At 49.3% G+C, this 14,497-nt stretch overlaps 1 protein-coding gene across 2 annotated transcripts in view; it reads left to right on the top strand.

Moving 5' to 3' along the window:
• Nucleotides 1-14,497, top strand: part of ankfn1a (ankyrin repeat and fibronectin type III domain containing 1a) — a 110,522-nt gene that overhangs the window by 78,251 nt on the left and 17,774 nt on the right. For both annotated transcript variants that reach the window (XM_085467172.1, XM_085467171.1), the window contains exons 10-14: nucleotides 9,448-9,642; nucleotides 10,073-10,186; nucleotides 10,529-10,626; nucleotides 12,485-12,575; nucleotides 14,005-14,112. In XM_085467172.1, coding sequence (XP_085323298.1) covers nucleotides 9,448-9,642; nucleotides 10,073-10,186; nucleotides 10,529-10,626; nucleotides 12,485-12,575; nucleotides 14,005-14,112 — 606 coding nt within the window. The remainder of the gene's footprint in view (nucleotides 1-9,447; nucleotides 9,643-10,072; nucleotides 10,187-10,528; nucleotides 10,627-12,484; nucleotides 12,576-14,004; nucleotides 14,113-14,497) is intronic.

Below are 14,497 nucleotides of genomic sequence, written 5' to 3'. Positions count from 1 at the left end.
TGGTCTATCCATACAAGAGGCGTCTAGAAGCTGTAATCACCAACAAAGGCTTTTCTACAAAGTATTGAATAAAGTGTGTTCAATACTTATTCCCTGTGTCATTTCACTTTATTTATTATGGTTTAACTTGTATACTTATATGTTCTGATTTGATTGTATGACTTCAATATTTGGCTTGATGGCAACATCTGGTGGAAATGTTGTGTCAATAGTCCACTTGGAAATCCCCTTACTGATAAAAATGCTGATGTGTCAAATACTTATTTTCCCCGCTGTATATGTATGTATGTGTATGTTTGCATGTGTATGTATAACTTGTACATATCTTTCTACATATACGTATATATATATGTATATATACATATATGTACAGCGAGTGCAGAATTATTAGGCAAATGAGTATTTTGTCCACATCATCCTGTTCTTTTTCTTTTTTCTTTTTTTTTCTTCTTTTGTGTCCCGTTTGGATCTTTAGCATCAGAATTGTTGTCTTAAGGCCAAGAAAGATGCCAAGCAGATTTATTTTACCAAGTGGATCATCATGGCCTTGCCATATTGGTCCATTTGATTGACCTTTATTATAATTATGAATTTATTTTATTTTCAGTTGCTACAAACGGGACAGACATGACTGGGGGACAGGGAGAAAGAATGAAAGAAAGAGAGGGAGAGAAAGAAAACCAAAGGGGAGAAGAGACGGTGAGAAGGGGGGGAAGAAAGAAAAACAAAAAAAAACAAACAAAACACCTGGATCACCTGTATGGAGAAAAAAAACAGAAGAGAAAGCAAACAACAAAGAGCAACATAGTAAAAAAACGGCACCATCACAATAAACTAGCTAGCAGTAGATATCAGTAGATACTAAATAATAAACGATGTTGTGCAGCACGCAAGATAGACAGCGCACAATGTGCTTTGAGGCAGCAGCCAAGAAAGCTGTAGTCCGCGTCTGTGAATACCCGTGTGTACACCTGTGTGCATACCTGTGTGGATCAGCATGCTTGCATTCCAAAGGTTTCTCCATGTAACGATCTGCTAGGGAGTGTGGGGAGCCACAGCCCCGTCCTCCAGGGCATGAAGCAGGTATGGAGGAGATCAAAACTCCAGACATCCAGAGGCCCCCAGAACACAAGAGACCAAGGAAGACCAACAGAGGGGCAGCCGCGCCACTGTCCCAGAAAGAGCTGAGGAGAGTCCCAGATGAGGGCTCACTCAGCAGCCGCGCTCCGCCAGGGGGGTTGCAGTGACGCGCCCGTGAGCTCCGCCGGCAGCCAGCTGTGCCTGAGTGACCGAGCCCCAGGCCGAGAGGCCGGGGGCACCCCACCTCCGAAGTGGCCCGAGCGAGCCCCAGGCTCCAGGCCCCGATAAGCGGCTGCCAAGGAGTGAGCCGGCGTGTACCCGGACGCCCACCCCCAGACACAAAGAACCACCAACGCACTGACACCTGAGGGAGTCCGCCACTGGCAGGGGAAGTGGTGGTGGGGGGAGATAGGCCTCCAAACCTTGGAGGGCCTGAGATGTCCCCAGAGAGGTGGCGCCTGATACCCAACCTGACATATAGACACAGAAATACAGGCACACACATATACAAACATCCATTCCCACCCTCAGGCTCTCATATGCACTTACTCCACACTCAACCGACGTGGAGACAGACATAAAGAGACGCTGTACACATGATCACACTCCCCAAGCGTACTCTACAAACCGGGTCTAGGTGCCCCCGCCCCTGGAGGGGGGAACTGCACCCAGACCCAGGTGGTGTTACCCTTTCCCTGCGGTGGGGAGAGGCAGACCGCCCCGACTCCGCAGCAGCAGGGAGGCCCCACACTCCAGACCGCAGTCGGACGGCCAACTCCTCCTCCTAGCCCCCCCGCTCTAGCAGGTCGCAGAGAACGGGGGTGAGAGAAGACTCCAAACCTCCCTCCACCCGCTCATTGTAGTGTTGATGCATGTGTGTTCTAAGGTGCATTTAAAACCCAGGAGGGCATGGAGCTACCTGCCAAGGAGCAGCAGGTAAGCGCATAGTCCCTCCTGCTAGCCCTCAATGTCTACGTGTATTTAAAATTGAGAGGTGGGCAATGACGCCAGGGGTGGGGTGTACACCCTGATGGTACTTTGGACTCCGTGTATCGTGCCCACCCCCAAGATCCTATATGTATGTGTAATGAGAGTGTGAGTAATGTGAATGTCTAAGTTGTGGGATAAAATTGAGGCAGAGGCAGCCAGAAGGGGACGGGGGGGGGGGGGGGGGTGGCCTCCTCTGCACCCTGGTGACACACCCCTACTCCAAGGTCCTGCATGTGTGGGTGGTTGTGGTGGAGCGGGAAGAGGGAGGCAGCTGGAGATGGGGAGGGAAGGAAGGGGGGGGCAAGTGACCCCTCCCTGGGGCCAGCTCCCCCGCTGACCCCAGTAGGCACCCCCATACTCCGCGACCCACCAGGGAAAGGGGGCCCAGGCCCATCCAGACCGGGGCCCAGCGCAGCAGCGCCCCCCGGCCCCACAGAGCCCAGGACAGTCCACCCAACCCCACCACAGAGAAAACTGCACCCACCCCACCATCCACTCATCTTCCAGACTACATAAGACAATAAACACCCAGGCTGAGATCTTCCTCCACCTCTCCTGTATCTCCCCCTCCTGCAGAGAGTTCCTGAGGAGAGGAAAGCTCCTGCAAGATGTGACAATCTCCCCCACCAGTTGAAGAGCCCCCCAGGTGGCTCGACGCACCGGCGGCACCCTGCGCCAGGGATGGGCCCCCATGCACCCACCCGCCCACAACCCCGGCAACACACAAACCAGGACCCAAGGCCCCAAGGTCCGGCCAGGGCCCCTGCCCAGAGACGGAGCGCCCCCAGAACCTCACGCCCATCCCGGACCCACCCAGGGGCAGACAGGCTGGGTCAGTAACCCACGTCCGTCAGCACAGACCCTCCCCTAGCCCCGCTGCACGCAGCCACGAGGAAACAGTCACCCGAGAGCCAAAAGAGCCCCCAACCGGACATGACCGCTACCCCGGGTTGAGCCCCCCAAGGAAGATGCCTCCAGGGAACCCCCCGACGCCCTAAGCCTGTCCCTACCCCCACACCAATCACAACAGTGAAGGCGGGACCAAACTATGACCCCCCACCCCCACTAGGTGATGGAGCTGATCAAAGGAGCCCAGAGCAATTGATCTGATGTGGTGGCAGAGGCTGTATCAAGACTAATGTAATCTAATAGATAATTTCTATATTGGTTAGAATTAAGATTATTTTTATTTTTCCAGTTCATGAGGACTGTTTTCTTGGCTATGCATAGGGCAGTGAAAACCATATGGGCGAAATTCTTTTCTGAAGTGACGTTATCTAAGCTGCCACATCATCCTCTTCATGCATGTTGTCTTACTCCAAGCTGTATAGGCTCAAAAGCCTACTACCAATTAAGCATATTAGATAATGTGCATCTCTGTAATGAGAAGGGGTGTGGTCTAATGACATCAACACCCTATATCAGGTGTGCATAATTATTAGGCAACGTCCTTTGCTTTGGCAAAATGGGTCAAAAGAAGGACTTGACAGGCTCAGAAAAGTCAAAAATAGTGAGATATCTTGCAGAGGGATGCAGCAGTCTCAAAATTGCAAAGCTTCTGAAGCGTGATCATCGAACAATCAAGCGTTTCATTCAAAATAGTCAACAGGGTCGCAAGAAGCGTGTGGAAAAACCAAGGCGCAAAATAACTGCCCATGAACTGAGAAAAGTCAAGCGTGCAGCTGCCAAGATGCCACTTGCCACCAGTTTGGCCATATTTCAGAGCTGCAACATCACTGGAGTGCCCAAAAGCACAAGGTGTGCAATACTCAGAGACATGGCCAAGGTAAGAAAGGCTGAAAGACGACCACCACTGAACAAGACCCACAAGCTGAAACGTCAAGACTGGGCCAAGAAATATCTCAAGACTGGTTTTTCTAAGGTTTTATGGACTGATGAAATGAGAGTGAGTCTTGATGGGCCAGATGGATGGGCCCGTGGCTGGATTGGTAAAGGCAGAGAGCTCCAGTCCGACTCAGACGCCAGCAAGGTGGAGGTGGAGTACTGGTTTGGGCTGGTATCATCAAAGATGAGCTTGTGGGGCCTTTTCGGGTTGAGGATGGAGTCAAGCTCAACTCCCAGTCCTACTGCCAGTTTCTGGAAGACACCTTCTTCAAGCAGTGGTACAGGAAGAAGTCTGCATCCTTCAAGAAAAACATGATTTTCATGCAGGACAATGCTCCATCACACGCGTCCAAGTACTCCACAGCGTGGCTGCAAGAAAGGGTATAAAAGAAGAAAAACTAATGACATGGCCTCCTTGTTCACCTGATCTGGACCCCATTGAGAACCTGTGGTCCATCATCAAATGTGAGATTTACAAGGAGGGAAAACAGTACACCTCTCTGAACAGTGTCTGGGAGGCTGTGGTTGCTGCTGCACGCAATGTTGATGGTGAACAGATCAAAACACTGACAGAATCCATGGATGGCAGGCTTTTGAGTGTCCTTGCAAAGAAAGGTGGCTATATTGGTCGCTGATTTGTTTTTGTTTTGTTTTTGAATGTCAGAAATGTATATTTGTGAATGTGGAGATGTTATATTGGTTTCACTGGTAAAAATAAATAATTGAAATGGGTATATATTTGTTTTTTGTTAAGTTGCCTAATAATTCTGCACAGTAATAGTCACCTGCACACACAGATATCCCCCTAAAATAGCTCAAACTAAAAACAAACTAAAAACTACTTCCAAAAACATTCAGCTTTGATATTAATGAGTTTTTTGGGTTCATTGAGAACATGGTTGTTGTTCAATAATAACATTATTCCTCAAAAATACAACTTGCCTAATAATTCTGCACTCCCTGTAGATGTCTCTGAGGGGGGTCAGTGAGGTGCCGATTGCCCGCTCTGCTGCCCTCACCACCCGCTGCAGTTTCCTCTTGTTCTCCGTGGTGCAGCAGTTGGACCAGAGTGTGCAGCAGGAGGTCAGAAGGCTCGATGGTGGAGCGGTAAAAGTTTACTAGCAGACTCTGGGGTAACTGGGCCTGATGCAGTTTCCTGAGGAAGTACAGCCATTGTTGTGCTTTCCCTACCTGGTGGGAGATGTTTGTGGACCAGGTGAGGTCGGCCGAGATGTGGACTGGAAAGCTTTCTACCCTTTCTGCCTCCTCCATCAATGTAGAGGGTGGAGTGCTCAGATCGCTTTGTTCTCCTGAAGTCGATTACCATCTCCTTGGTCTCGGCTGTGTTCAGATGCTGAACCTCCTCTCTGTAGCTGAATCATCGCTGTTGTCGATCAGTCCTATGACGGTGCTGTCATCAGCAAATTTTATAAAGGCGTTACTGGTGTGGATTGGTGAACAGCTATGGGAGAAAAGTGAGTATAAGAGGGGACTGAGGACACACCCCTGTGGGACGCCCACATTCAGAATGAGGGTGGAGGTGTGCTCTCCCATTCTGATGTTCTGGGGTCTGTTGCTCAGGAAGTCCAGTATCCAGCTGCACAGTGAGCTGCTGAGTCATGAGTTGCTTAGTTTATTAACCAGTCTGTGGGGTTGAACTGTGTTGAAGGCAGAGCTGGTCCACAAACAGCATTCTCACACAGGGGTTACTACTGCCCAGGTGAGGGCTTTGTGAAGAGCTGTAAGTATGGCGTCCTCTGTCCACCTGTTTGCCCTGAATGTAAACTGGTGTGGATCGAGGTCTGCAGGGATGGCAGCTTTAATGTGCGACATGATGAGCTGCTCAAAACATTTGGTAATTATGGCTGTTAAAGCACGTGGACGATGGTCATTCAAGCAGCTCACCGTGTTCTTGGGCCCTGGAACGATGGTGGCTGCTCACAGGCAGGATGGTACGACAGACTGTAGCAGTGAGAGGTTGAAGATGGTGGTGAAGACCTTTGCCACTCTACACCGTCAGGACCAGGAGATTAGACCGCTCATCATCAGTGAGCATTGTTGGCACTAAAAACACAGTTCGTGGTGTTTTTAACCAAAGCGTCTTAAGAAGTAAGTCATGACTCTTTGTTGCTCTGCTGCTGAAGGTCAGCGTTTTCTACAGTTTGTTTACTGGAGTCTGTGAGATTGTTCTAGAAAACCTCTCATATATTTACAGGAACAGAGGACATGATCTACATCACAGTGATCTACTCTCGCAGATTTAAACACAGGATTTAAACACGAATGTTTCAGTTTGCAGGTTTTATAGCAAGTGTAGCGTCATCCTGCTGAAGAACATGACATTCCTGGGTTTTCTGGTTACCATCGGTAGTAACTGGTTTGTTATAGCTACTAGTGACAGAACCAGTAACTCAGTGAAGTGAGAGAGTTGTCAGCATAGAAGCTGACGTTAACGTGTTGTGTTAACGTGCTGCAAGAAATGTTAAACAGCAGATGTCCCAGCATGGAGCCCTGTGGTGCACCACTGTTCATACACACAGAACAAACTCACACTCCTTGTTATTGTTGTGCTCTGTTCCACTTTAATTGATCTCAATGTAGGGATGCACCGATACTGGTATCGGGTATCGGGACCGATACTGTAAAATGTGTGTGTACTCATACTCGTAAAAGTTAACAGATACCATGAACCGATACTAACTTATTTCTTTAATCAGAGGGTGGCATGTCATTTCTGTTGTAGTTTTTTAGATTGGCCACTAAGGGGACATCCCGCGCTAAACAGGCACAGGGTTAGGCGAGTGAGACTGGCGGCTCCAGATAAAAAAGAGAAACTGGAGGCTGCTGTAGCTAGGCTAAACAAAATGTCAGCAGTGTGGACCGGAACAGCCAACTTTAACTCAGGTTTTGGAAAAGTGATGAAAAATGTCAAGAGAAAATCCACGGGCAGGTAAACTAACAGAGGCTCTGACTCATTTTATCGCTCTGGATGACCAGCCAATGCCAGTCGTGGAAAACATAGGATTGCACTGTCTTCTCAGCGTACTCGAGTCACAATATGAAATTCCCAGCCGCCCACACATCAGGGAGATAATGGTGCCAAAACTTTCTGAAGAGGTAAAGACAGCAGTGTGTGCGCGATGTCAGTCCTTGGTTTAACGTCACAGTGAACTGATGATCCACGGGCAGATGAGGAGTTCGTCACTGCCAAATACTTTCGTTATTTTGTTTGTTTGTTTGTTTACAATATGGACACTCTGCAATAATTTAAAAGTTTATTTTATTCTCAAACCTAATTTGTATTTATTTTATTCCAAACAGAAGTGTTTATTTATTATTCTGAAAGCTCGAGACAGTGCCAATAGTTCAGTGGTTTTTAAATTACAATATGGACACTCTGCAATAATTTAACAGAAGTGCTTATTTTTCACTTGAAATTTTTTTGTGGTCATTTTTATTAAGATTTTATTTTTTATCGGCAGAGAATAAAATAAAACCTGTCTTTCAATTCATTGCATTTGTGTGTGTGTGTGTGTGTGTGTGTGTGTGTGTGTGGTAGAAGTATCGATTTTTGTACTCTGTATCGGCAAGTACTCAGATCCAAGTATCGGTATCGTATTTGAAAAAATTGGTATCGTTGCATCTCTATCTCAATGTTAAACAGCCACAAACTCATTCAGCTGTTGTGGTGTCGCTCATCAGTTTTGGACTCTGCGTATCGAATCATTGACTTTGTTGCAGAGTCATTGCTGTCAGACATCTTTGAAGTCCGTTTGTGGCTCGTGGGCTGTAGTGTGAATACTCGTGGGCTTTCACGTGGACACTGATGATGGACGTTACACTCTGACAGCTGGACTTCATGCTCTTTGCTCTCATCAGCCTGTCCTATCAGAGTGTGAAGCACAGTTTCAGGAGCTGAAAGCGTCACATAATTCTGTGCTCAGGTCTTGAAGCGTAAATCATCCTCGGCTTTATTTTTTGGATGAGCTGGTTTGTTGTGCAGACTTCAGAACATGTCGACAGCAGCTGAAATCTCTCCTCACGGCTCATTTTTACTCGCTTTCATAACATCTCTGCATGCAGCAGGTTAGACTGAGACACACAGTGAGTGTGTGTGTGTGTGAGGGTGTTCTTGTTTGCTGCTGATTGCTTGTTTATGCTGCTGTCACGGTCCGTGACTGAGAACTGGACGGCAGCGAGTGGCGTCGCAGTAAAGCGGCGGTGTTTGGGCGGGCTGGCAGCTCGCGGAGCGTTTCACCGTGACAAACGTGGAGGAACACACACAGAGCTGTGCTGGTGATGAATGCGCCCGTCAGACTTCATACCACTGCTCTGCTGCCACTCTTCACTCGGGCGGAGGGGAAACATCAGTCAGAGCATGAAAAAGAAATGTTTCCATCCTCAGAGGCTCCACAGTCCACACATGACGCTCGTCTTCTAAAAACATGCCAGTCGTTGTTTCTGATGATGATGATGCTGATGCATCCTCGGGCTCCTCTGTGGGCTCTAGAACCAGATCCTGGACTTTACAGCTCAAACCCAACTGGTTTCATTAGGACCTGATTTTCACTGGTTTTATAACTGTGCAAAAATCTTGAGCCACCCCTCATTTCTGTGTATTTTGCTTCCAAGGAGACAGACTCGCGAGCAGCAGATCTGAAGCTTTCTTTCACAGTTGTTTGTGAAGGTTCTCAGTCATCCAGCTCATCGTAGTCTAAGGAGCTCGAACAGAAAAGCGTCTCATCCTAAGATCTCAGAGGTTTTCTTCAGACGTTGCTGCTTTTCCTCTCGTGTTCAGTGTTTCATTTTCAGAAGAATGCTTTTGTTTGTTAAGCCTCTGAACTCTGACCTATGAATCATTTGTGCAAAATGTGGCTCAAGACTTTTGCACAGCCCGTTGAAAACCCCGCCCTGTGATGGACTCTCCAGTTGCTTCCCCAGAGCTTTGTTTCATCGTCAGCTCCATCAGCTGAAGTTATTTTTATACGACTGATTTCGTCCTTGGTGCTAAATAAGAGGCAGCTGAAACAGACGGCATGTAGCCGCTCACACACCGAAGCACAAACATGCAGCACAGATGCTTTAATAACAGACCTGACGATCGATCAGAGAAAGTTTTCTTTCCTTTCTCCCGTCTTTCTGCCGCCCTGCACCTTTGGTCCCTCTGCGCTCGCTCAGAACACGTTTCCGTGTTTGGTTTTCTCTGCTGCATCTCCTTTTGTCTGCCTCTGAAGACGAGTGAGCCGTGGCCTTGACAGAGACGAACTCCAACTCCTCCACAAGCTGCTTTTCTTCCACTAACAGGAGACACGACGCCACATTCAGCCCACCGAGCGAGAAAGCCAAACACGCTCGTCTGAGCTTTAATCAAACGCTCGCAGATCGTTCAGCAGTTAGTGCGACACTGGCTGTGAACTGTGACAATGGGTGCAGCGGGTGGAGGTTTGTGTGAAGCACAGATAAAATGTGAAGAAGCAGAAAGCTCCTCCTGCAGTTTGCTGTCTGTAACCAGCTGCTGTGTTTCTCCTGCAGTCGTGAGCGTGGAGAGTCGCGAGGCTCACCTGAACTCTCTGGTGCTGGAGGCGGAGCGGCGGGCGGTCGACCTGGCGGCTCAGGCTCAGAGGGACGGCCTCTCGCTGGAGGCCTGCCACAAAGACAAACAGCTGAGGGCGTGGGAGTGGAGGTGCAAGCTGTACAAACGCATGAGGACGGGCTTCCAGCACGCACGTGAGTCCGCACGCCGCCCTCCTTAGTGTGTATTTCCTGCCGTCGCTTCCTGTGTGTGTGGCAGCTCAGACAGCCTGATGGGGACACGCGTGACCTTTGCAGCAGATTCGGAGCGCAGTACACGTTCAGCTGGAGGTGTTCCTGTCAACATTAGAGCTGCTACACCCAGAGCTCAGAGGGGGCGGGATTTACACAACCAGCTATAAAACAGAAAGGTTGCGATCGAGACGTGAACGACGTGCGCGGTGAACTCACGGTCTCATTAGAGCAACGTCAGGGTGATTCGACTGAGGTCCTTCTGCAGGCTTCACACAGCGACGTCAGGGAGGAAACAGGAAGTCAATCACATGTTGCCATAGTTACCTGGAAAACAGTCAGAGCTACGGTCCACACACACACGTTTCACCCTCCTCTCTGTGCCCCTGCTCAGGTGCCCCGGAGGCCCCGTCCATGGTTCGACTGAGCGTGAGCAGTAGCAGCACTCTGACCGTCACCTTCCAGGAACCGCAGTGTCTCAACTCCACTGTGGTGACCAAGTACAGAGGTGAACACACATGTGCATGCACGCACACAGGCCTGGTCCTGTCTGAGAGACTAAAAGGTCAAAGGTGAGGCCATCATTTAGGTTTCGATGTTCGAGGTGAAGCTTCGACTGAAGACTTCATGTTGGGTCTGCAAAACCACATTTAAAACGATAAATTAACAAGGTTGTTCTGCGTTAATTTACAGGTTTACTTCACGGTTAAACTCTAAAGCTTCTGGATTTAAACCCCAGATTTATTCTCAGATGATGCCTCAGGTTGTCGTGGTTACACGGAGGAACAGGAAGTGGTGCTCAGAGGCAGGGATGAGGAGGCTAACGTTGCGTCTGTCGATGTGTTCGCAGTGGAATGGAGCTGCCTGAAGGACTTCTCGCTGCTCGCCGGAGAGATGGTGTTGGATAACCTGCAGAGCCTGAAGTGCACCATCAGCAGCCTCACCACGGTAACAAGAGCATCCCTCCTCCGCACATCCACCTGTCTGCCGCTGGCTTTAGTTCACAGTTTCAGAAAAAGGATTGAATAGAGTTTCTGTCACGACGAAGCTGCTGTCGCTCAGGTCGGTCTGTCGTTTGCACGTTTGTCCGCTCGCTGTGATGCATGTGTTCGTTTGCAGCAGGCGCGTGATTTCGGACCTCGGTGATGTCATTGCGCGGTCCCTGCGTTGTGTGTTGGCTGATCGGCGTCTGTGATGCAGACTTGTTTTCGCTGTGCTGCACACACCGAACCACAGCTGCTGTTTGCCATTTAGATCAGCGAGCGGCTTTCACAAACTTCCACGGTGGCCCTGAACTAGAGAGCAGGCTGAAAGGGCCGGAGACGCTGCGAGGGCGAATAATGAGCCGGCGAGGCTCTTGGGCCTCGAACGTCACAGCTCTCATTTACATATTGAATTCATCGAGTCGGGGCCGAGCCGCACGAGGAGCTCGGAGGCCTTTAAGTACTCAGCTGTCCTGGAAGGATTAGACCTGCAGGGCACACACATGGGGGGGCCACGGGGGGCCTGTTTGTGTAGGTGGAAGAAAGCCTGAAGCTGCGAGGAGCTGTGACCGGAACACAGCACAGGTGCAGGTGGTGCAGGTGGTGTTTTTGTAGCCAGGGAGCAAAGTGAAGGTAGGGAGCTAATGATAGCTGATAATATCTCAGCACATGGCGTTAAAAACATTTAATTAGACAGACACAGCAGCGACAGCAGGACGTTCGAATTCCTGGGAAAAAAGATTTTTAACGTTTATTGGTGGGCACAAACGTCGGCCTGGTGGTCTGTGCACGTAGAGACCAGTCTCACAGGCCTGCACACCCAGGAAATATATGTTCCTCTGCTGGTTGCTAGCATGAAACTGGCTGCAAAGAGGTATGACAACCTCTGAGGGGTGGGGCCTGCTGAGGGTGGGGCCTGCTGAGGGTGGGGCCGAGTTTAAAGAAACCTGAGTGATATTGGGTTAAAGTCATTAGTTTGATGTAACGGAGGCTCCGTCGTTCGGTTTCAGGGATCGAGGCCGCTGTCGGTGAAAAAGCTGCACCCTGCTCTGATTGGATGAGGTCAGCTGATTCAGTGCGAGCCTGAAAGTAAACGTGTTGTTCGTGTTGCTCAGGTGGAGTCGACTGTTTTCTGTGGAGACGTTCTGATGTTTCCAGCGTGGAGACGTGTCCTCGTTACGTTGGCTGAAGGCGAGCAGTCGGCTGTTGATGATGATGATGGCAGTGCTGGTTTTTTCTGCAGACCTCCTCTGAGCTGCTGTCTGTGTGGATGAACAGAAGGGGGCGGAGCACACAGGCTCGAGGGGCTCCAATTAAAACCCAAATTGAACCAAGCAGCAGAGTGACATTTGAAAGGAAACTTTCCTCAAATGTTAAAGCACTTATGCTTTCACGAACTTTTACAGCAGCAAAGGTTTATTTCCACAAAGTGTCCTGATGATATAAAACAGTAAAAAGAAACCTCTTCAAACCTTTAGAAAACTTTTTCAGACGTGCACGTCGGAAATGTTCCAGCTTTAAATGCATGAATAAGCAGACAAATGAGTTGGTGAAAAAGCTGTGCAGACGCTTTCACAGCACTCAGTGGGAGTCATCACATTAACCGACATCTGAGGGATAAAAAGCCAGAAACAGCTCAGTCCCGTCCTGACACATTAATAACAGGAGGCAGGATAAAAAGACAAAAGTATGTGGACACACTGCTGCAGTTCCAACAGTGGAAATGTCCACATACTTTTGTTGATGCAGTTATTTTCACCAGAAGTGATTTCTTTCCTCCAAACTCGCCTCTTCACTCTAACAGATGGGTTTCTACTTTTCAGGGTCGGCTCTACTACGTTCGAGTGTCGGCTTATAACATGAAGGGCTGGGGTCCGCCCGCCTCCTCCCTCCCTCCATCTGCTGCTCCATCCAGTAAGTTCTCTCCATATTTTTCCATTAACCTCACCATCTCAGCAGCTCGCAGCTTCTCTGTGACTCTGGAGTTTAACCTCTTTGTGCAGCAGCTGTTTCAGCCTGGTTTTATATTCCTCTGCTGAATAATGCATCATGTAAATGTTACAGAGCCACTGTTACAGGCCTGCAGAGAGCAGATTGACTTGGTGGGGTAAATTGGTTTGTTGCAGTTGCAGAAAAACCACAAACGAGCGAGTGAAACACAAGCTGACGACAGGCGAGGTCGTGCCGCATGTTCTCGGGTTGGATATGACGCTCAGGTGGAGGGCATGTTTCATGTGAGGCTGCAGATATTTTGCCACCTGTGGGTTTAGAATGACTTCTAGCTCCTCCCACAAACAACAGTAACAGATTACTTTCTCCAGGGAGTAACTAGATGCTGATATACGTGTAGGAGGCTAGCTTTGGTTTCCTTCTAGACCAGTTAAAGGTGAGATCGGTTGAAACTGATAAACTACTCACTCGCTCATTTGTTACATTTTTGGAGAGTTTGTGACTGGATGAGCTTAAAGACGTGAGATTCAAAATCCCAACGATGGAAGAACAAGGAGATTGTTAGCAGACAATGTGATGTTGTTGGTGACCTCAGAGACGCTCACAGGGCCACGCGGACTCTTCGGCTGAACTTTGACCTGCCTTACACACAGTCAGAGGCCTGGGACAACCCGCAGGGATCAAGGAAAACCCGAACGAAGCCGAGGATCAGCCGTCAGCAGAGCCGGGATGACGTGACGTGTGACAAAGCACAAATACATGAGTCCGAATGTTGTCACATAAAACAGGAAGTTCGTGCAGTGTGAACCTGCAGGGTTTGTTCCTGTGGTCGTGACTGAAGTGTGCGTCCGCTGTGAATCGTGTGAACATCCTGTTCTGACGTCCTCGGGTCGGGAAAATCAATTTCATCGCTCTGTCACGACTCGCTTTCTCTTTTCCTGCACATTGGAGCTTCAGCCTTGAGCTGTGTGTGTGTGTGTGTGTGTGTGTGTGTGTGTGTGTGTGTGTGTGTGTGTGTGTGTGTGTGTGTGTGTGTGCGCGCATATGTCAGAAGCAGAGGACAGAAAGTGTGTGGGTGTTTGTTTTAAACAGAGTGAAAGCACGACTACACCTCTAAAGATGCTTGACATCCATTAGTTCATTCTGTAGCATCTCACACACAAACACATTTTCGGAGCCGTTCTTGTTCTCCTGTCTCTGCTCACACGTTAGACTTTATTTTTTCTGTAAACGTCATTTCAAAGTTGTCCAGCTGTCTGAGTCTGCACATGAAAACAGCAGGTAGCTGCACCTGAGTCCACGCCGACGCACGTTACAATGCTTACGTTTGAGGTGACTGGAGCTCTCGCAGATTCACTCAGTTCCTTCATTTGTCCTGTGGTGCCTTGTCCAGATTGGCGGGAGAGCGATGGCCGGGAACCCAGGAGGCGGGGCCACATCGAGGCCATGGAGCGTCTCCTGCAGCAGGTCCGAGCGACTCACACGCACTACTGCTGTGGAGGTGAGTGTCGGCGGGCTCGTGGCGGATGGCCTTCACCACAATAAACATTTTTTGTTACGTTTTAATCCTTTAGATGTAACTTTTAACACAACTGTGTTAAAAAGGCGTTTCTGACATCAGTGGGAGTTTGAATCCCACTGATGAAGGGCGATCGTGGCTCAAGAGTTGGGAGTTCGTCTTGTAATCGGAAGGTTGCCGGTTCGAGCCCCGGCTCGGACAGTCTCGGTCGTTGTGTCCTTGGGCGAGACACTTCACCCGTTGCCTACTGGTGGTGGTCAGAGGGCCCGGTGGCGCCAGTGTTCGGCAGCCTCGCCTCTGTCAGTGCGCCCCAGGGTGGCTACAATGTAGCTGCCATCACCAGTGTGTGAATGTGTGGATGACAGGA

The sequence above is a fragment of the Copadichromis virginalis genome, linkage group LG8, assembly GCF_057382275.1.
Source record: "Copadichromis virginalis isolate Kocher_CV1m ecotype Utaka linkage group LG8, C_Virginalis_male_GT1.1, whole genome shotgun sequence".
Lineage (NCBI taxonomy): Eukaryota > Metazoa > Chordata > Actinopteri > Cichliformes > Cichlidae > Copadichromis > Copadichromis virginalis.
This window is presented reverse-complemented; position numbering and strand designations above follow the sequence as displayed.